Source organism: Trichoderma harzianum (genome assembly GCF_003025095.1).
Source record: "Trichoderma harzianum CBS 226.95 unplaced genomic scaffold M431scaffold_14, whole genome shotgun sequence".
NCBI classification, from domain to species: Eukaryota; Fungi; Ascomycota; class Sordariomycetes; order Hypocreales; family Hypocreaceae; genus Trichoderma; species Trichoderma harzianum.
This window is the reverse complement of record NW_020209262.1, coordinates 50,797-70,964: the sequence shown is the minus strand read 5'-3', so window position 1 is coordinate 70,964 and position 20,168 is coordinate 50,797. Positions and strand designations below refer to the sequence as shown.

Genomic DNA, 20,168 nt, shown 5'->3' with positions numbered 1-20,168 from the left:
TGATTTGATTCCAACACACCTTCAGCCCAGACTTGCTCTGCAAATGAGCATGTCATGTCCACGTGCCGCTCATCCTCACTCATAAGCTGGGGCAAAAGCAGCCTCGCCAGGCTTGCCCCTCTCAACAGCACCCAGTTCGCAGCTGCCCCTCGCCGATTCTATGCGGTCGCCTCCGGAGCAACTCGATTCCAAGTCTTTGATCGAAGGGTTAAATGGCTTCAGAAGGAGCGCTCAGCTTCCAATGAGGAAGAGAGTCGTCAGGCAGACTATCTGAAGGACGAAGTAGCCATACGGCTCACGGAGAGACTTCTTGTCAGTCCAAATCTGCTTCGCCATGCTTAACCCAGAGCCAAATGCAAAAGCTTACTCTCGACAGGATATCAAACGGCACTTCCCCAAGGTTCTCGACCTCGGCGCCAATTCATGCAATGTCGCAAAAGCCTTGACGCGCGAGAATCCCGATCCCGATCCAAACACGCCACTGTCACCATCGCTGTCGGACCGCATCGGCGAGCTCATCGCAACCGATTCCTCCGAGGCCAGGCTCTACCGAGATGCCAGCCACGATTTCAACAAGAAGATTGCCATTACCCGCCAAGTCGTCGAAGATGAAGAGACTGTATCGTTTGAGCCCGAGTCGTTTGATCTTGTGCTGAGCTCCCTGAGCTTGCACTGGATCAACGACCTCCCCGGCGTGCTGTCCCAGATCAACAACATCCTCAGGCCAGACTGCCCCTTTATCGGCGCAATGCTTGGAGGCGATACGCTGTTTGAGCTTCGGACGTCACTACAGCTGGCGGAGCAGGAACGGAGAGGCGGCATGTCCCCCCACGTCTCGCCGCTGGCTGACGTGCGTGATGTCGGCGGCCTGCTGCAGAAAGCAGGCTTCAAGATGCTGACTGTAGACGTCGACGACATCATTGTCGACTACCCCGATACATTTGCCCTTATGCAGGATCTTCAGGCCATGGGCGAGAGCAACGCCATTCTAAACCGCGAGATGGGACCTATCCGGAGAGATGTTCTGCTTGCCAACGACGCCATATATCGGGCCCTGCATGGTAACCCCGACGGATCAATTCCTGCCACCTTTAGAATTATATACATGATTGGTTGGCGTGAGGGCGAGAACCAGCCGAAGCCGCTTGCAAGAGGAAGTGGAGAGACGAATCTAAAAGACATTCTGGAAAAGAAGGAGTAGTATATATACCACATGTATGAATAATGGAAGATTTAAAACTTTTTTTTAATACGTTAATATGTCAACCGAACATATGGATGGCGCCATGCTACCATTTGGTAACCATTGTTCCATTGGAAAGTAAAGCAAACACCTTGGGCTCCTTCAGCACCCCCTCTATACATGATTTCGCAGTAGGATCGACCCTTTGTCCGTTTATATACCCAACAGCGCCATTATACTCTCCGCCAGTCCGTCATCGTCCGGCCAATGCATCCCAGCCCCGCAACCTCAACCAGCTTCTCGTGCCAACTCAGCAGGACGCTCATGGCGGCCGATGCGGGCTCGTTGGACGCGCCGGGCCGTGAGCCGATCTGGGTGAAGCCGGTGGACTGCGGTGTCATCTTGGCGGGAGACTTGAGCCCGGCGGCTGCAGGAGCACCGCTGGCCATTCCCTTGTAGCTATGGATGGACCTAGTCAGCTTTCCGTCCTGCTTCTTCTTCCCTCACTATTTCTCTTTTAAACGGGGAATGTGGTTCGATCGTGACTTACATGTACTTCATCAGCACGTCGAGGAGCTCGCTTCCGCCAGGGGCCGCGTAGATGCCCTTGAGCAGCGGCGTCATGTCGCTCGCCTTGATGGACTGCAGCACCTCGATGATGGTCTGCAGATGCGCGTCCTTTGCAGCATCCGTCCCGTTGTACACCGGCGTCTCCAGGCATCCCCTCAGCGCCCCCTCAGCGTCTCCCCCCCTCAGCAGCTGCCGCACCTGCGTCGAAAGCGTGCGCACATCGGCCTCGGAAACCTCGGGCTGCGGCGGGTGCAGCGTCGACGTGTCGAAGTTGACGCTCGAGTCCTCGGTCAGGATGTCGATGTTGACGGTGCGCCAGGCGTCTGTGAGGGACGCGGCGGTGTGTTGCTGGATGATTGACATGGCGAGTGTCTCGTTGCGTTGTTGGGAGAGGATTCTTTGTTATTTTTTGGTTTTCGAGTTCCCCCTTTTGCTGCTTTTTCGGAGAGGTGGCGGGAGGGAGGAAGGTCTTCGATTGGGCGATAGATAGAGAGAGAGGCTGTAGCTTTGGAGGTGGATTGGGGAAGCTCAGTCTGGTTGGTGATGATGCTGCGTCACGGGTGGAGGGGCTGTGGGGGAGGAGGGAAGCTGGCCGTCCGTTAGTGGAGTACTCCAGGGTGCTCGGTGCTGGTGGTGCGTAACCTGTACCTAATTAACAGTGCAGTCTCACTTGGTAGAGAGAAGATAAATGGTGGTGGAAACAAGCTTATACGATTCATTGTTGATTTGGATGCCATTTTTATGGTAATCAATATAGTAAATTCAATTTGAAATGTTAACCTTAAGAGTGTGGTAATTCTTAATCAGCTTCTTCTCCTCCTTCTATCAAGGGCTAATGTCCGTAAGAGGCTGTTATAGGCACATGTCATCATGCTCTTGAATTACCATATAAACGATAGTCACAAACAAGTTGCAGATACATAGTTGGAGCAATAAGATTAAATTAAACCACTACTACAGTCTACCTAGGTAGAATGCCTCCCACAGTGCCCTATGTCAATTACCATCAAGCTTTAGTAGCTTCCCTTGCCCAATACTACCCTGCAGACGAAGCTCATTTCTGTGATATTGCTCCAACACGCATCTGCAGAATTTTACTATCTCATATTAAGTATTCATTTGTAATAGTATGACGAGCCTAAATGCCTACATAACAAGTATCTTCCAGCCATCCATTCGCCGATGTTGCCATTTCTTGGAATCTTCAGGCAACGCCCAGGAAGACTCACAACCGTAAGCATACGACATAGAAAAAGATACATATACTCTAAGACTACGAGTTATTCAATTCCCGTCAATGACAAAACTATCTTTCGACATGCTAATACACGTCAATAATAAAAAGTATCCATAATATATTCTTGTTTCCCTCCAGCAAGCCGCAATGTTGCGTAATACCAAGCACGACGTCCTCCAGAAATGGGACCATGCCCCTTTCCATGCGAAATACAGACCAGATCACAAACTCCCCGTGATTCAACGCAAATACTCTTCTTCTTTTTACCTTTGGATATGTCCAAGCCTCAACTGACCATTAGAAAACACTGATCTGTCTTGCCCAGTCCAAAGTCAGCGTGAGATGCCTCTCTTTCTCCTGTACAGGTTTCAGGAACTCGGCCCAATATTCGTCTACCCCTTATAATTTGAACCTACTATCAATGATAACAATGCACACTTCAAAAGAGGAATCAACTCCAAATGAGACGTCCCAAGTGAGCCTGACTGACTCCAAAGCCCCGAGACGGAGGGAACAAAGATTACAAAGATTACGACTGTCTGTGCGAGTTGGACCGCTTGCAGCTCGGACCGTTGGATTCTCCTTCATGTTGCTTTGCACATTTGCACTCCAAGTGACTGATCTGTGGTAGACTACAGATAGAGTTGCCGTCATCAAGGTTTTCTCCGCGGCGTCGAAGCTTGGTCAGCCGTGATGGAAAGGTTCTCGCCAGCCCGCTCTTAGCGACAGGGACGCTCTTGGGATGGCAACACGCACTGTCTGGCCGGAGGAAGGATATACTCGTACATATCAGGACGGAGTGTATGTAGTAGTAGCCACCAGAAAAGGGGAGTGTGTCTGTCTGTCAGTCTGTCAGATAGGACAACCTAGTATGTACTCCTACTCGTAGGTTCACTTTCACTTGACAGAGCACCTCAGGCGGTGAATTGGCCATTGGGAAAGGGAATCGGGGGGAGGGGGGCCAAGCGGAGGACAGAAAAAGCGAGACCGCAAAATGAGTAAGTGCATATATTCAGCAATATGAACACCCGATTAGCTTATATATTAACTACTAGGCATTGCGTTTATTAGGGAATACCTATTCAGCTAGCACTTGGGTTTTGCTCTATAACTCTAGTAGCAGTTACTAGAGATATATAAAGATAGTAGCAGTTATAAGAGAAATATAGATATAATAGCGGGTATTATAGAAACCAGAGCTAGAGGCGCAGAGAGTTACTTAAAGAACCGGCGTATAATTTAACGTAGGGGTGTTTGAATTTCTCTCTGTCGGTTTTTCTGTCCTCCGCTTAGGGGACCGGGGCGACCAGGGTTGCCAGAAGGTGACGTCTTTTATGGATTCCTCCCACGCAGCGCGATTGTATTCTGATAGGAAGCTCGAAAATATTTGCGATGTGTTATCCCAAGTGATATAAGGCATCGTAAGTCGGTTACGTTACCAGAAGGTGACGTCTTTCATGGATTCCTCTCACGCAGCGCAATTCCTCCTACGCAGCGCGATTGTATTCTGACAGGAAGTTCGAAAATATTTGCGATACATCGTCCTAAGTGATATGAGGCGTCGTAAGTCGGTCATGGTACAGGTGCGTCTTCTCCAGAAGCTCCATTTCTAGCGATATTCAGCTCCCATTAGTCACCGGTGCTGGTCGAGCCATCGGTCTGAGACCCATCGCTCTTTTCGAGTAAGTTAGCGTAAAAGTCCATCAGCTCGTCATCAGTCTCTGAGAGATCATCGGTGTCCGTTCAGACAGTCACCATCGATAGAATGGGAGCACCCTGATATTGAAGACGCAGAGGGTTCCGACGCTGACTACTACGATGACGGAGATGTGGATATGACGGAGGACGGCAGCTCCGAATAAGATGACGATGACGGAGATGTAGATATGACGGATACCGATGATCTCTCAGAGACTAATAATGATAACGGAGATGTGGATATAACGGACACCGATGATCTCTCAGAGACTGATAACGATGACTGAGAAGTAGATATTAAAGAGGACGGCGGCTCCGAACAAGTTGACGATGACGGAGATGTGGATATAACGGCATGCGGTGGAAAGAAAACACCGCCGGTCTGCCACTATAATTTGTGTGGGATCTGCGACGCTGTATTCTTTCCACCCCTTGACTGTCAAAGAACGATGGTTCCCGTAAAGGAGGCCCAGTGTAGTGGGTATATACGTGAAGATCTCCATCTTCAGGGGGCCAGTGGAGGAAGAAGGTAGGAATAGTTCCGTTGAGGATACGCAAGACTGTCGCTTCGAAAAAATGTGTCGTCCTAAGTAATATAAGCTGTCGTAAATTAGTTATATTGCCAGAAGATGACGTCTTTCATGGAGTCCTCCCACGCAGCGCGCTTGTATTCTGATAGGAAGCTTAAAAAATATTCATCGTCTTAAGTAATATAAGGCGTCGTAAGTTGGTTATGTTGCCAGAAGGTGACGTCTTTCATAGAGTCCTCCCACGCAGCGCGATTGTATTCTGACAGGAAGTTTAAAAATATTTGCGATGCATCGTCCTAAGTGATACGAGGCGTCGTAAGTCGGTCACGGTATAGGTGCGACTTCTCCAGAAGCTCTGTTTCTAGCGATATCCAGCGGTTCCAGACCTTCATGTGTGTGGCCTTTATTTGGCTGCTTTGTCGGCTCTTTTGATGATTTCTTGATCCCTTTGCCTAGCTTGGGGATCTTGGTGCCCTTCAGCTGGTTCAGCTTGTGCTTTGCCTCGCCTAGCTTCGGTCTTTCCTTCTTTGGAGCTTCGATCTGCAATCTTGTTGATTGTCGATTTGGTTGTTCGTTCAGCCATCTTGCTGTTGCGGTCGGGTTGCGGCTATTGCGGTGCGTTGTCTCGTCGGGTGGTCTTTTGATCTTGAAAGCGTTGCGTGCGCAATCCATTTTCAAGCAGGATTATCGCTGCCTTTTATAACCTGGCGGAACGATCCTATCTGGTCTGGCTGAGTTATTGAACTACAAGTTGCGGGCTTGAAGCCAGTTGCGTTGTGCTTGAACCTTGTTGTTCGGGCAGGACTGTCCAGAATATTAAGTAAGTGCTGGAGGACAACGGGGCAATCTCTCCGTCGCATCCTCATCCTCGTGCCTGACCGGCATTTTCCGCGATATCCGAAGCCGTGTCATTTACGGCTATGAGTTACCATTTAGCATGCGTTAGATTCTGCGCTTTCGATATAAGTGAAGACAGCCAACTGCCTTATGCAACTCGAGTCCATTGGGCACGCATGTGTGAAGCCATCGTTGAATCGCTCATCATTGACCAATCGGTTCGGGACTGGTGTCACGCCCACCGCTACATTGTAAATATGTTGGGACGAAGTTTTGAAAACCTTGGAATGCTGTAAGCAAGACTCTAGCACACGACATCTTTGATTGCATGCCTCAATGGCGCGCTGCCTTTCTCTGGAGTCTGCAGTAGTTTACCCGACAGATTATGTCACGTACAGTGCGAGCTGGTCTACTAGTATATATATTATATTAGTCTTTGCAAAACCTTCGGGTAGTGTGGTGGTACAACCGATAATCATATTGAAGCATGCTTGAACGGGCCGCCATACTTTTTGCGACCTCGTAGGTTCGAGACCCCGGTGAAGCATTCATAGATAACTTTTTTTTCTACGGTGTGCCCTGTGAAAGCTACGCGTCTCCAAGTCCTCCTCAACCATGACCGGCACAACCTCGCCCAGCAATAAGGGCCCGACGTTCGCGCCGCAGCTTCCCGCAGGCTGAATCGTGTAGTGGGACGGCGCCAGCAGGAATAACTACTACATGCAGCTGGTAGGTTGAAGCAGTGATCAATCTTATTGCAATGTTAACGACTGACTGCCTAGTACCTATCTAAGCTACCTATCTAATGAGTGTAGGTTCTACCATCTTGTATAGTACATCGTTATTTAGAGGAGCGCTACACTCCGTCGTTCCAATCTGTTGATTGGTCTCTCGGCCCGTAATTATTTGAGAGGAGTGCTTGTACTTGTACGAGTATACTTGTAGTAGTAGCAACGTTGTAGATGTCTTGTGCCTGGCTCTGTCCCTCCCATGCCCTCGTGTAACGCGGCATATGTCGGAGCCCTGAGGCACAGAAGCTCGGCCCGGAGGCGTCGTCACGTACCCATCTACAAGTGCCCAGCCAGAAGCGTCAACGGACGCACTGCTTCGGTTTAGGACTGCCAGGGGGCGTGTGTAGCCAACACGAATGTTGTCCTGCTCGTAGTCCTCCTGCTGCACTTGGTGCGCCCAACACATAATTAGATGGACAAGTTCTAGGCTGTTGGTGAATCATGGCTTCGATACAGAGGCAAAAAGAGGATTAGAGGCCGCCCGTGAATTGTTTTTTCAACCGTTGGCGAGGTCCGATGCATAAGCGAAGCTGTCTGATACGCCCGAGCTGGATCAAACCAAGTGTCTCGTCTCGCCTCTTTTTTTCTCCTTACGATTGTGCGACAAGGATTGCCGGGCCAGTGACGTGAAGCGGCTACGCGGTCCTGCAGTCCGAGCCGTCTGGCGAAGGTGGAACACGCTCAAGCGTAAAAAGAAAAAGAAAAAAAGGAAAAAGAGGAAAAAAGAAAAGAGAGAAAATGGGAAGAGAGTTTTGTCACAATCTGAGCCATCATGTCTCAACTTCCGTCTTTTGGCCACTCCCTATCTAACGGTCCAATGACAAAAGAGATCCATGGATGCGCTTCTGGTCTGCCGATGCGGGTAGCACAAGTTAGACTCGAGAGAAACTTTGGTCAAGTTTATACGCCAAGGTACTTGCTTGGATGTGCTTGGGATTAGCCGACTCTTCATATTGTCTTCTACCTCTAGTAGTAGATTTTGCATTTGTCCCGTCCATTCATTTATTCACGTACCTAGGTATGGAGGCATTGCTAGCCAAAAGTCAATGCGTTTACTTCAATGATGATGATGCCTGTGCTTCGTATTCAACGCTTATAATCCACAGCATCGGTAAATTACAGCTTTTGCCGGCATTGACCAACATCAAACGGGCATTATTCTCACTAACAAATACCTAATTGGCGATGTGACTGATGATGCTCTACTGTACATTGTATGTTCACGATGCATCACAAACAGGGCAGCATATGCCCACAGCGTCTAAAAAAGCGCCTCAATGCTACAAAAAGCAACACCTATCAGAAACACGGAAAAAAAAAAAAAACATCAAACACAAAACACGATCATCTCCTGCATGCACCAAAGATCAGACCTACATATGCGCCCCACACGCACAAGCCCAATCTATCGTGCATCGTGCATTTTATCTCCTGCTTTAGCTTCCTCTTCCCTCCTCGCTAAAGTAGGTCCTGCAGCCGTGCTTTTTTCCCCAGATCCATCCCGGAGCTTTAGTCCGTCCTATTTGTGAATTTTGCAAAAGCAAACCCAAAAAGCTAGCGAAATTTTCTTTTCGTTGGGAGGAAAACGAAGAAAAAAAAGGAAAACGAGAAGAACTAATAACTAGCTAGGCATCAAGTCATCGTCCAACCAGATGGAGAGAAAGGTCCCCAACCATCCAATAGCACAACCACATCGCCAACAAAACCCATCCTTTCCCTGCATTCATAGCTCTCCAATAGACTCTCGCAAAAGAAAAAGAAAAGAAAAAAAGCGCGATAAACATGACAAAAACTTGACCAAAGGAAAAAAAAAAAAAAAAGAGGCAGCCCAGCCGCGCGGGTCCTCCCCCTTGACCTCTCTTAGTGTGTATCACATTTTTGTAGCAGTTAGCCGCCCATTGGTCTTGTGTCTGTCTCTCGCTTTGGCTTTTCCTTGTTATCGTGAATCTCGACCTTTCTAGCCTCCCTCATCACAATTTCTTTTTTCCGCGCCGTGGGCCTGATCTAGTCGAATGCCGAGACGCGGCAGGTGATTTTGTAGATGTAAGGATAGAGACGAACAAAAAAAAAAAAGAGAGAGAGATAAGAAAAGAGACGGATAAGCATGTGAAAAGATTATTGCCGGAACAGAAAAGCGCAGAAATGGAGAGTGAGAGTAATTGTAAAAGTTATGACATATTTGCTGTGAAGCAAGTCTATTCTATAATGTTTCTATTTAGAGAGTTGTCAAAAGGGGTATCCTCCGTAGCATCTTCAGCTCGGACCAGTGCGTAGCCAACACGGCCAAAGCCCCTCAAAGATTTTTCTGTGCCCCCAAAAACTCATTGTACATTTTTTTGAAAAAGAAGGAAAGAAAGCTAAAGTGTCTCCCCCAACAAGAGCTGTTGGTGTTTGACGCACACTTCGCTTGTTGCCTGCATTTGGTGCGATCCCCGCGAAGGGACCGGCGACCAAGAACGAAAAACTGAAAAAGAAATCTTCCCAAAAATTTCGGACGAAGAGTCCTGAAAGCCAAGTCTATATGCAAAAACAAAACAAAAATCCCGTTTTGAAGCCGAAAAAGGTAAATAAAATCCCATCCTTTTTTGTTTCTCTGATCCCCAGCGTAGTAGTATATCCCTTGGAAGTTGATTATGTAAAAATCGGCGTTGTACATTGACATCTCGATCGCGGGAATGAGATGTGACATGGGATTCGAGACAACCAGGATCGTGGCGCGCATTCCAAGATGTTCGCCCTTGCCAAGGGTAAGCTCTGCGCTGAAGAGGAAAAAATGGACAAGTGAATCCCCAGAAACTGTCCGTCTAAGTAGAACGCCATTCTTTTGGTGCGAATAAAATCCCGTGTGAAAAACAAATCTCAGATCACGCCGGTGGTCTGAGAACATTTTGAGTGTGAAAAGCCTTGTTCAAATCGTTGCGAAGCGTTCTTTCGTTGGTCGACGGCGAATGTCTTTTGAAATCCCGTATTGTAAATCCACGAGGGTGCGAATTAAGAGTATTATGAAAAGATTATGTGAGGCTCCATCGCTTGCGACAGAACCTCGGGCGTGAATAGTAAGAAGTGGAAAGAAAGGACGTAAATGCGTTTGTTGCTGGAAGACATTGTCGAATCCCGGTCGGTCGCATTCCCCATTTACTGGGGCTGAGGAGGAGGAGGCTTGGGGAGGCCAGTGGTATCATAGGCACCACGGCCGAAGTTGCAAATGTCGGAGCTGGCGGCAATCATTTTGGATGGTGGGAGCGTGAGGTTGGAGTCTGTGTAAGAAGATGTTTATTAGTATGGAGATGGAGATGGAGATGGAGATGGATGAGAAAAGAGGCAAAAAGACGTTGCCAAGTGTGTGAATCTTACATTAAAAAGATGTAGTAATATGTAGCGTTGAGCTGGTCGTCAGAAAAGATGATTGACGAGTGTTGAGTGTGAGCGTGAGGGTGAGCGTGAGAGAGCGTGAAGGTGCCAAACGGCTTATTAGATTAAGTAGTGTTGGTAGTGATGGATTTTTCGATTAAGTGCCAAAGGAGTGGACTGGTTTTTCTTGGACGCCGGCGCAAAGGAAGGAGTGGAACAAGGCAAAGGAAAAAAAGATGATGGTCGATTCAGATCAGATCAGAAAAAACACAGCGGGAAACGAGAGGAATTAAAAGCTTCTTTGGAAGCGTGCCGGAATAGGGGCCCTTGTTGACGACGGCAGCTCGTAATTAAACGGAAGCAAGCGCAAGAGTCGAAGGAAATCGGATACGCCGCTAACAAGACACGGGTACCTGACACTGGTGCGAAAAACTGTGTGGATATGGGGTGCCGTATTCGGTCCACGAAAAGTGAGCGTGAGCGTGAGCTGTGGTGGGGCCGGAGGATGGGATTGGATGTGGGTTGGGAAGTGGGAAGAGAGAGAGGCTCAAGGCTAACAAGAACCAGTAGCAAAAAGCAAAAAGTAAGTGAGATGAGATGAGACGAAGGGTTGGAGAAGGCGAAAGGATTGACGCTTCTTTTTGTAAGTCGGCGAGGGAGCTTTGCGAGTCAAGGAATGAGGAGTGGTTGGATTGAAAGGAGTGGAAGAAGATCGGGGGAAGGGAGGGAGAAAGCAGGAGCTTTTTGTATTGAGTTGCGACAAGAGACAGGTTCTCTTGTTTTTTTTTTTTCTTCTTTCCTTTCATTTGATGCAAACAAAACCTTGAACAGGGAAACAACACAAAAGGGTCTGGTACCTTGACTCGCAGCGGAATCCCAAGCAAAGACGTTGTTCCAAAGCATCCATAGAAAGAATAGACCCGGTCCGGGGGACGAGCAAGAAAAAAAAGGAGGGAGGGTACAAAACACAATACATGACATGGGTGCGGGTACCTTACCTTGGTACAGTTACACCCAAGCATGTGCGGTACGCTACAGTAGGTACGTACCTTGCATCCGCGGCAGGCAGCTCCAGCTGTCACTCGAGGAAATCAAATGCAAACCCATGATCCATCTCGTTCCTGGAACAGTGGAGCCGGCCGAACCCCTGTCAAACCATGTCGGCGGTGCGGTGGGGCCAGGACAAGACATGGAAGACAGTTTACAGTAGTAGCTGCGTTTAGGTACTCAAGTACCGTAAGAGCGAAGAGCCGACCAGCATGGATTTCCTGGTCCAAGATTTACAGTACATGAGTACACGGTCAAGTACCTGACCTACCAGCCCAGACATCCACGGCGGTACTGCGGCCGCCCATACTGTACAGTACTCAAACATGCTCGTAGCGCTCCAGGCAGGCATTAAAGCCCCGGAACCGGTGCTTGTAGCAGGACTTGGAGCTGTAACAGCGCTGTAGCATCAATCAGTTGGCGAGCTCCAAGTGGCGCCCATGCCAGCCGGACCCAAAACGCTGGGCTGGCTGCTGGCCGGCGCGAACTCTAATAACATGACGCTGCAGATGGCTTCAGGTTCGTATCGAGGGGGAGCTAGAGAGTTTAGCAGTGCTATGTGCATACCTCAGCTCCTATGGACGGACACCTTACATACTCGTACACATGCATACATACTCGTACTGTGCCTTCGATTAGTAACGGGGCTCTATTAATGGAAAGTGTGAGTGTGCCATGGCGATGATGATGATGATGATGATGATGCCGATGCAGTCAGAGAAGAGGGCGCGATTATGCCGTCAGACATGTGCTCTGGCATCATTACTCGTGCACTACTGCAGTAATACAGAGCAGACATCATGCGTACAAGGACTCTACTCGTGCTGCTCTGCTCTGCACTAACCAGCTAAAATCCCAGTTTCTCTGACCTTCTATGCCTTCGCGTACTCGTAACCGGCCGCCGCGGTGGCGTGTCGAGGTGGCCATTTCATCTCCAAGCGCTCGATCCATCATCCTCGCCAGGCACAGGCAGGCAGGCATTCTGGCGCCGCGTACCTGGTTTGGCCCTCCTGCGAAAATCTGGCAGGCCGCCGCACTTTGCAGCGCCCTGGGAGAGCCTCATTAGTGGAGTATCAAGGTAAGGTACCGTGCCCGGCGGCGACGGTACTTGTACCTGCAGCTTGCATGGGCCGGTACATGTACTTCCGCTGCGGGTACATATGCAGGGTCCTTTGTGCTCCACGGCCTGCCGCACTTTTTTTGCTTGTTCCAGAGCCCTTCCGTCGCGCCGGCATCAGCTCCCCGGAGCTCTAGGCGGGTGAGACAAGCCCCAGGGAGCGAAAAGGGATAGCGGCACTTTTTTATCAGGTTTTTTTTCTTTCTTTTTTTTCCCGGCCGCTTCGCCTTTGATGCTTGTCAGAGGATGGCGAGGTGGGTGACGAGGGGGGAGGCCTGGCTTAGGATGATGAAGGAAGACCCGGGGAGACGGCAGCACAGTACACGGTGGACTATCCGTACGGCTCCCAAATCCAGCCTCTGGGTTAAAGAGGTACAGTACACCCCAATTAAATGGCCCAGGGCGCTACTTTAAGTTCCCTTCTTCTTCCCGCCTTGCATGTTTACCTCGCTGCTAGTACCGTTACGGAACTAATTTATCATTGCTTTGGACCTTTGGCTGGGTTACGGGGGCTTGTGGTTTCTAATGAAATCCATTCCATTTCGCAGGCTAGGTGATACTCGGAGTAGCGCATCTACCCGAAACGGTAGCTTCTTCTCTTGTCCCGCTGCAGCAGAAATCTTCTAGAAGCCGTAGCGGGCCAGCTTCCCGGGGAGCACAACAGCAAGCAGCGGCCCTTCAAAGCCAGCATTGATGTCAATGCAAAGGTAAAGGCGAGGCCGACCTTTCTCGGTCAGAGAGTTCTCCGTTTGCTCTCCTATTCTTAGGCTTTTGCTACTGTACTGCGGAAAGCCTGAGTCGGCTAAGCAGCCCGCGTACTCGGACCTGTGCATGCAGGCGGCATGGCAAGACATTTTTGTTTTTTGGCCCAACGGAGGCGGCAAGGTGGCGAATTGCAAGGAACATGGTCCGGCTTATACTGGTAGGCCGACAGCTTATGTACGTACTGCTGCTGTTGTTTTGGTTGTTGTCATTTACCTACCTGTTTGCCGTGACACCGTTTCTCCCGCCGATCCCGAGTCATTGCAAACCGTCAATCTTGTTTTATGTATGTTTTTCCTTTTTCTGGTTTTTTGCCGCCATGTCTCGACCCGTGTCCCGCGGGAGCGGTTCCGGGCCAATTTCCAGAGGTCTAGATGAGATGAGAGGCGGGAGAGAGCGGGAAGCGAATAACGGCAGCCAAATGTCTAACACTTAAATCAATGTATCGAGAGAAAAAGAAAAGAACTAAAAGAAAAAAGAAAATAAGCAAGCGTGTTTACTTTCGTAATGTGCCCGCAAAGTTTCACATGTGCCTGGCCTTGGTGGGTGGCGTCTTCATCTACACGCCTCCTCCAAGCTCCGGGCTAAGCATCCACGCCGTCTTCCTTCGGGCACCCGTTCCTGAGCCGCGGCGCCGTGTTTGCACCAAAAAGAATGGAAGCACGGCGCCACCTTACGCCGCAACTGACAAGAGGCACGACACCTCGTGCCTTTAGTGCTCCTTTCTCAGCTCCCTTGGAGAGGGATTTGCTGCCCCGTTTTGGGGAGGATTCTCGGCTCCTGACTCGCTCGGAGCGTCCCGTATTCCCGCCACTATACTGTGGTAGCAATTGAGAGGAATACCGATGTGTAGCTTGTACGGAACATGTGCCGTGCTACGTGCAGAGCAGTGCATTCAGGTGACATTCGCAGTGTCTTGTAGTTTAACATGCAATGGATCTTTTTTTATAACTTCATGTGCTGTTATTGTACAGACCTCGGCTGGAAGCTTGATGCTCAGCTTCTGCGCCTCTAAATGACACAAGACGTTGACAAGTGAGCTGTTGCACAACTAACAGCAGCCACTTCTTGCTCTGCATGTCTCCATCTTACTACGATTCTTCAACATCGTTTCCCAATATAGACTCGTACCCTGTAGTTGATCTCATGGAAACATCGTGGGCATGTTACACCACCCACGCCCCTTCCTTCAATTGTGCACCGCCTTTTTCTGCCAGCCAATGTGAAAAAACCCCAGGCACAGCATCTCCCCATTCTGCAGAATTATGCTTCACCGCCAAACATCAGCAAAGCATTCAAGCCCATGCCACGGAGGAGTCCGCAAAACATTTCCCAGGGTGGCCAGGCTTTCCTTTCACCACGGTGCAGTGCATGCTTGTCATCAATCAGGTTACCGGCTTCGGTTCAAGCAGAGATCGTTCCGAGGACCCCTATGCTGGCAATAAGGGGATGTGCTTGCTGCTTGTCAGTATGCATATACCAGGTCGGCTTTCTCCGAATACATGTATCCTGCATCTACGGAGACAATAAGGAGATAAAAAAAGGATATCACATAGGAGGCCCAGTCCAGGGGATCACTGACAAGCATTTGCCCGTCGGACAAGGTAAAGAAAGAAAGAAAAAAAAAATTGTTTCGCCGACGTTCATTACGGGTCTCTTGAATGTCAGTCATGATGTGAGTGTGGCATCACTTTCGAGGCAAGGCAGGTCCAAGGCCCAGGGTGCTGATGCAATACAGCTGGCCACAGGGGCCTGTGCTACCCCTAGCCACGATATCGATCAGCATGGCAATTCGAGTGGCTTGAAAGCATGGCCAGATGCATGTGCCAACGGTGCACCACCGCAGCATTTGTTTGTCTCTAGCCATAGCCCGCCATCACGACTCCATACTGTGCAACGTCAAGACGGATATGACCGTCCATCGCCTATCTAGTGGTAGCCTCGGAGATTCTACTCGGCCCGCTCCTGTAGTAAATTGTCCCAAGGATCTGGATGTTGCTAGTTGAATGTAACGGAATCGAACGCTTGCTACCAAGTTGGTCGCATCCAGCTGCGCAGCGACAATTACTCACTGACTTCTTTGTATAGCGACACGGAGCGAGCAGTAGCACCAAGTTCAGGCGGAGCATCGAATCGGTCTCTCACTATGTATTCGTTTATTGACAAAGGTATGGTATGGTGGTGGACCGGTCTAGACTACTCGTCCGGAATATTGGGCCCCGGAGCGATTCCATACAATTCCCGACGGTTTCGAGCAAAGCAAAGAGCCTTGTGGGCCAGACAAACATGCAAACTGCAGTCTTATTCAGGCATCCGCGTTCGTTATGCTGGCCGGCTTAATGCTTGATGAGCTGTCTTGCAACCATACTTACGCTTTTGCGACGGCCCCGGATACCTTGTGCTTCAGACCCGCTACTGTTACACAAGATTCGAACGCAAAAGGATGACTGATTCTCAGGGCCAGTACAGACTGTATGGAGTACTCGGACAAGTACCGCTGGTACCAGATGCAACGTGCGTTTGGAATGCCAAGGGTCACAAATGCGTTTCTTTTCAAGGTTCTCCTTCTTTAAGGAGCATCAAGCGTGCCTCTCGGGTACCAAGCAGAGGACAAACGGCAAGGCTGGCCTTGGTAGAACTCTGCAACGGAAACCGGGTCTCTCCCCTGACGTTATGCGTCCTGTTGTGCCGTGGAAGCTTTCTAGAATGCGAATGCGCCTTTCCGAAATTGGTATTCCCCACAGTCTCCGTTCATTCTCGAAACAAAGGGGACCCGGTGACAGTGCGAATTTCGCTTGACCCTTTGTTGTGTGAGGCTCTTTGGTGAAGCACAGGGGTGCCCTGTTGCCTGGGCTCTCGCTCTCGTCGACAGGGCAGGGGGAAGCGTACAAAGTACACACATCGACGATCGGTCCGTTCCACTCAAACTTCGGCCAACTGTCGCCTTCGTGCCGTCCGTACGGAGGACAGAACAACCCCGGCACGGCTCTACTCTTGACACGTAGCGGAGCACATTTCACAGGCCGGAAGACATCCGTTATTGCCAAGGGTTAGTGCTGCCGGGGAAGGGGGAGTCTACGATTCAGATGAGCAATGAGAAGGTAGCAGTATGATTTTGAAATAGAAAATTTCTTTCTTTGGCAGGAAACGGCAAATCTGTCCACCGGCCGAGCGGCATCCATCGTGTGCCATCTTAGTGCCGTGCCTTCTTCTATAGCCGCGGCACAGGCATGCATGTGCTTCGTGCGCCATTGCGAGCGAAAGATTCACGCGCATGGCGATACTACAGTAGTGTATTAACGGGCCTCTAACAAGACACAGTATGGGCTACAATGTACTCGTACAGCTTGGGGTGTCACTCCCACAAATGCTTCCTAGATGGGGAGACAGACCCTGACAGGAACTTTGGGTTTGGTCATTTTAGGCAATCTTCCATACGCCGGGGTGATTCCCTTGAAGGAATCCCAACGATTGATCCTGGTCTCGCCTACTCGTGCAACGGGACACCTGGCGCAGTTAGGCCTTTGAGCTTCCAGCAAAGCTTCCATGGCCGCGGCAGAAGAGAGCCCAGACGCACACATGCTCACGTACCACATTCATGCCAGCGCACAGGAGCTTGTACTTTCAGGATATGCGCCATAATGGATGCTTTGGAGCGGTACATGCACGGAGCATCCTGCATCCAGGCAGCGTTCAACGTTGAGAGACCACCCCGGCATGCTCCACTGCTTGTGATCAGCCATGTGGATTTGGAAATAGCTACGCCTGGCAGAATCTTCAGCGGAAGCTCTGTTGCACCCTGTCAGTCGCCTTTGGCAAAATCTAACCCCGGCTTATAGCAATACTCGTAAGGCGATAATAGAGTAGCATCATCGGCTTGCGATTCAGCTCCCGCCCGAATGCAACCTACAACTATGAAGGAGCATTCGTAACGAATAGCGTTGCTAGTGCACACTGGCACAAGTGGTATGGCTTGGTTTATTGATCCTTGTTCCGGATGCCCTTCCGCTGGTTAGATGAGAGGGAATAAGCAAGGCCTGTGGTTGGTTACCAGTTTTTGGGAATAGTGGTTTTGCCCAGCCGTCCATCAAATGAAACAATTACCAGTAGCTCATGAGTGCTGCTAGCGGTTGGAGCAAATTTGCCGCCAATTTTAACGAGTCGTACTCGGACAAGCACATCCAGCGTCCAACTGGTGGGCTGACGACCTGTCATTCAGACTCGCGTTCACGGCTCTGCGATTCATCGCGAGTCAGCCTCATCAAGACCAGCATCGTTGTTGCTGTCGCTATAAGGCACGGAGCAGAATTACGGAGCACGGCAATGCGCCAGCTGCATGCCGACGGTATCGCCGCGTTCGCCTCGCCGCATCTTGAGCTGATAGATGGAGCCGGAGAAATGCCAGCGTTTACTTTGTCTGAACCTTGTTTTTCTCCCCCATCCGCGTCTGCACCGTTCTGGGTTATGATTCTTGCGTACCCCGACTACGAGTATGCATCAGCTCTTTACGGACAATGCCCATCAAGGGGGCGGCAACAAGAGCCGGCCTGCCAATGTGGTTGTTTCAAAACCAACAAAGCGAGTTCCAAGGCAGCTACACTCATTCGGGGATTAGCAGTACTGTAACAGTAAGCAACGGCGCCGTACTGTAGCACGTTTCTCCTCCCCCCCCTTCTTTAAGATCCATGTCTTTGCATGTTTCTTCAGGGCACGGGCTTCTTTACGCCACTGATTCGGCTTAGCTTTGCAGTCTTGTTCAATGGTTGATGTACAATTTACACAAATATCTGAACATTGGGTGATGCCGATAGACAAGAAAACTACTCTGCCATCATTACAGTATACAAGCAATTTCTCCTATTGAGTCTGCTCCATACTACATACAGCGAGCTGGATCTAGACAAGGCTCTCTTGTCTGATGAGCACGTTTGCCTTGGAGAGAGGATCCACTCTACCCATCGCGGTGGGCTTCGTCGCGATTCCGCTAGGGTCATGGCGCCGGGGAGCGTTTCCGCCTCGGAATTTCTCCTAGGCAACGAGTCTTTAGCGTTTAATGGAACGAAGAAGAAGAAACGAAGGGCATTTCTCGGGGACCCAGCCGCCTGGGCGTCGGTCGGAGGCCACCAGCGCACGGCGGAGCTCGCTGATAACTGTCGGCCATAACATACTGTAACCTCGCCGTGCTAGCAGGGGCTTGAATGAGGCCAGCTCGCTTAAAGGGCATTATGAATATGGAGTCAAAACGGGACGAAACAATCTTTTTCCTTCTGGAAGCCCCTTTGGTCACCTGTCACGATCGATATCTGTGGCGCTAGGCAGGAAGAAGCCGCAGGCATATTAGATGCTGATTTTACTTTGGTCAGGTGTTGGGACGCATACAGAGGATATGGGAGTCAATCTCGGCATTCGAGAACATGGCCCCAAGTGGCACTTGAGTGAAGCAGTTTAATGCATTGGGGGTATTCAAGGGTGCGTTGCGTGTGACTGATTCGCGTTGACTCCATGTGGAAATGCAACTTATTACTGTTGCTAGTACTAGTATTGAGCCTGGTTTCTGCTCGGCAATACAGTACAAGCGCAGATGCAATAAGTCAACATGCTCAAATACAGGCAGAGCCTTGTAATCAATCCCCGGGATCGTGGATACGCGAGCAGGGTCAGCCTTGTTCCCCAACGTGCGGACGACAAAAGTCGCGGCCCTTGGAGCACGCCACGTCACATGGAAATGTCATGTCATCGTGTGACTTCGGGGCTGCCGCTGAGATTGAGCAGCGCAGCTCCGAGATATTTCCCTCCGGTGAAGACATGCTTTGTGGCTGCTGAGAATGCCAATATGGGGTGATGGCTAGGGGGGGATAATGGGCGGCTTCGTTGGACGAAGGAGAGGCGCCACATGTTGAAGCGGGCAGGTTTTGGCGATATTTGGGATACCATGCGGATATTTGAGCCCTTGCTTGGGAAGTGTTACGTATTATTACTCCGTGTTTCGTAGGGGCTTAAGTAAAGTAGACTACATGGTTTGAGAATGCGGATACGGATACGTCTTTGTGCGAGATGGTGTATATCCGTATGCTTTTCGGATTTACATTGAAGAATCTGTCTGGCTCATAACGCATATGGGCTGGAGAGACATGATGGTGGCTTGAGCAAAGAGTGTGAGTCTTTGGTTTGGAGCTGTCCGACTATTTCGAAAAGGAGGTGGTGTCGTGATTTAGCATCTCAAAACTAGGAGTCTCGTCTACATAGACATGTTCGTATGGTGATGCTTTGGTAGAAATCTCATGGCTAACGATTGCTTTGCTGGGCCTTTTTCTCGTTCGGATCTGCCCTTGACCTGTGGCAGCAAGGTTACGAAGCCATCAAGTATCGCGTCAACGACAGCCATATTCTCTGGAACCGCTGGATGGAGGTTATATTTATTATCAAGAGGTTCAGTAAAGCTGCAACAGCTAGGTCAGAGGAAGGCTACGCCCCAGCCTTTGGTTCAAAATCCAGAACCAACCCGTAGCTCAACCCGATCGGCCACAGCCGACCAAGTCAAACCTCGAAGATTCAGACCACAAAGTATGGCCGCTAATCAAGGTTCAGGACCAAACTCAAATGCGCAAGAAGGCCAATTTCGCATGATGGGAAATGGCTGTCTTGAGGGAAAGAGTCCCGAGAACTAACGTCAAGAGAGAAGGCGCACCAGGTCAGCAGCAGAAATTGGGCACTACGAAAGGTAACTGCTGAGCAAATTTTTTCTGTCTTGAGGGAAAGAGTCGAGAACTAACGTCAAGAACCGACGTCAAGAGGGAAGGCGCGCCAGAACAGCAGCAGAAATTGGGCACTATAAATTCCTCTCTCGTCTCCCGTCTGTTGATGTTTTCTTCTCTTCTTCTTCAGCTTCAATTTGATTGGTGTGATTTACCCCGGGTCAAACCGGGGGGTCATATCCGTTCAAGCACAATTTTTGTAACCACCTCGTCTTGCTTGTCAAGACTTGATCCCTCTTTTTTTCATTGAGTTCTGGGTCTTGTACCTGGTCTTGAAGAAGAAATCTGCG

At 49.9% G+C, this 20,168-nt stretch overlaps 6 protein-coding genes across 6 annotated transcripts; 4 read left to right on the top strand and 2 right to left on the bottom strand.

Moving 5' to 3' along the window:
- Positions 1–54: 54 nt before the first annotated feature.
- Positions 55–1,201, top strand: M431DRAFT_95466 (hypothetical protein; the record flags this gene model as incomplete). Its single annotated transcript, XM_024924706.1, has 2 exons — positions 55–312; positions 377–1,201. 2 exons carry the CDS (start codon positions 55–57, stop codon positions 1,199–1,201), a joined length of 1,083 nt encoding a protein of 360 aa, XP_024769995.1.
- A 107-nt stretch (positions 1,202–1,308) lies between these two features.
- On the bottom strand, positions 1,309–2,234 carry M431DRAFT_249803 (hypothetical protein). The gene is made up of 2 exons (XM_024913773.1): positions 1,734–2,234; positions 1,309–1,642 (listed from the first exon to the last, which is right to left on the bottom strand). The coding sequence occupies exons 1-2, from the start codon at positions 2,114–2,116 to the stop codon at positions 1,417–1,419; spliced, it is 609 nt and encodes a 202-aa protein (XP_024769994.1). The 5' UTR covers positions 2,117–2,234; the 3' UTR covers positions 1,309–1,416.
- Positions 2,235–9,981: 7,747 nt separating this feature from the next.
- Positions 9,982–11,552, bottom strand: M431DRAFT_9054 (hypothetical protein; the record flags this gene model as incomplete). The annotated part of the gene is made up of 2 exons (XM_024924158.1): positions 9,982–10,103; positions 11,516–11,552. The coding sequence occupies 2 exons, from the start codon at positions 11,550–11,552 to the stop codon at positions 9,982–9,984; spliced, it is 159 nt and encodes a 52-aa protein (XP_024769993.1).
- A 2,501-nt stretch (positions 11,553–14,053) lies between these two features.
- M431DRAFT_249744 (hypothetical protein) lies at positions 14,054–14,706 on the top strand. Its single transcript, XM_024913772.1, has one exon. It carries the CDS (start codon positions 14,201–14,203, stop codon positions 14,651–14,653), a length of 453 nt encoding a protein of 150 aa, XP_024769992.1. The 5' UTR covers positions 14,054–14,200; the 3' UTR covers positions 14,654–14,706.
- Positions 14,707–16,400: 1,694 nt separating this feature from the next.
- M431DRAFT_511887 (hypothetical protein) lies at positions 16,401–17,132 on the top strand. The gene has a single exon (XM_024919754.1). It carries the CDS (start codon positions 16,456–16,458, stop codon positions 16,960–16,962), a length of 507 nt encoding a protein of 168 aa, XP_024769991.1. The 5' UTR covers positions 16,401–16,455; the 3' UTR covers positions 16,963–17,132.
- M431DRAFT_249660 (hypothetical protein) lies at positions 17,100–17,840 on the top strand. Its single transcript, XM_024913771.1, has one exon. It carries the CDS (start codon positions 17,237–17,239, stop codon positions 17,747–17,749), a length of 513 nt encoding a protein of 170 aa, XP_024769990.1. The 5' UTR covers positions 17,100–17,236; the 3' UTR covers positions 17,750–17,840.
- Positions 17,841–20,168: the final 2,328 nt, after the last annotated feature.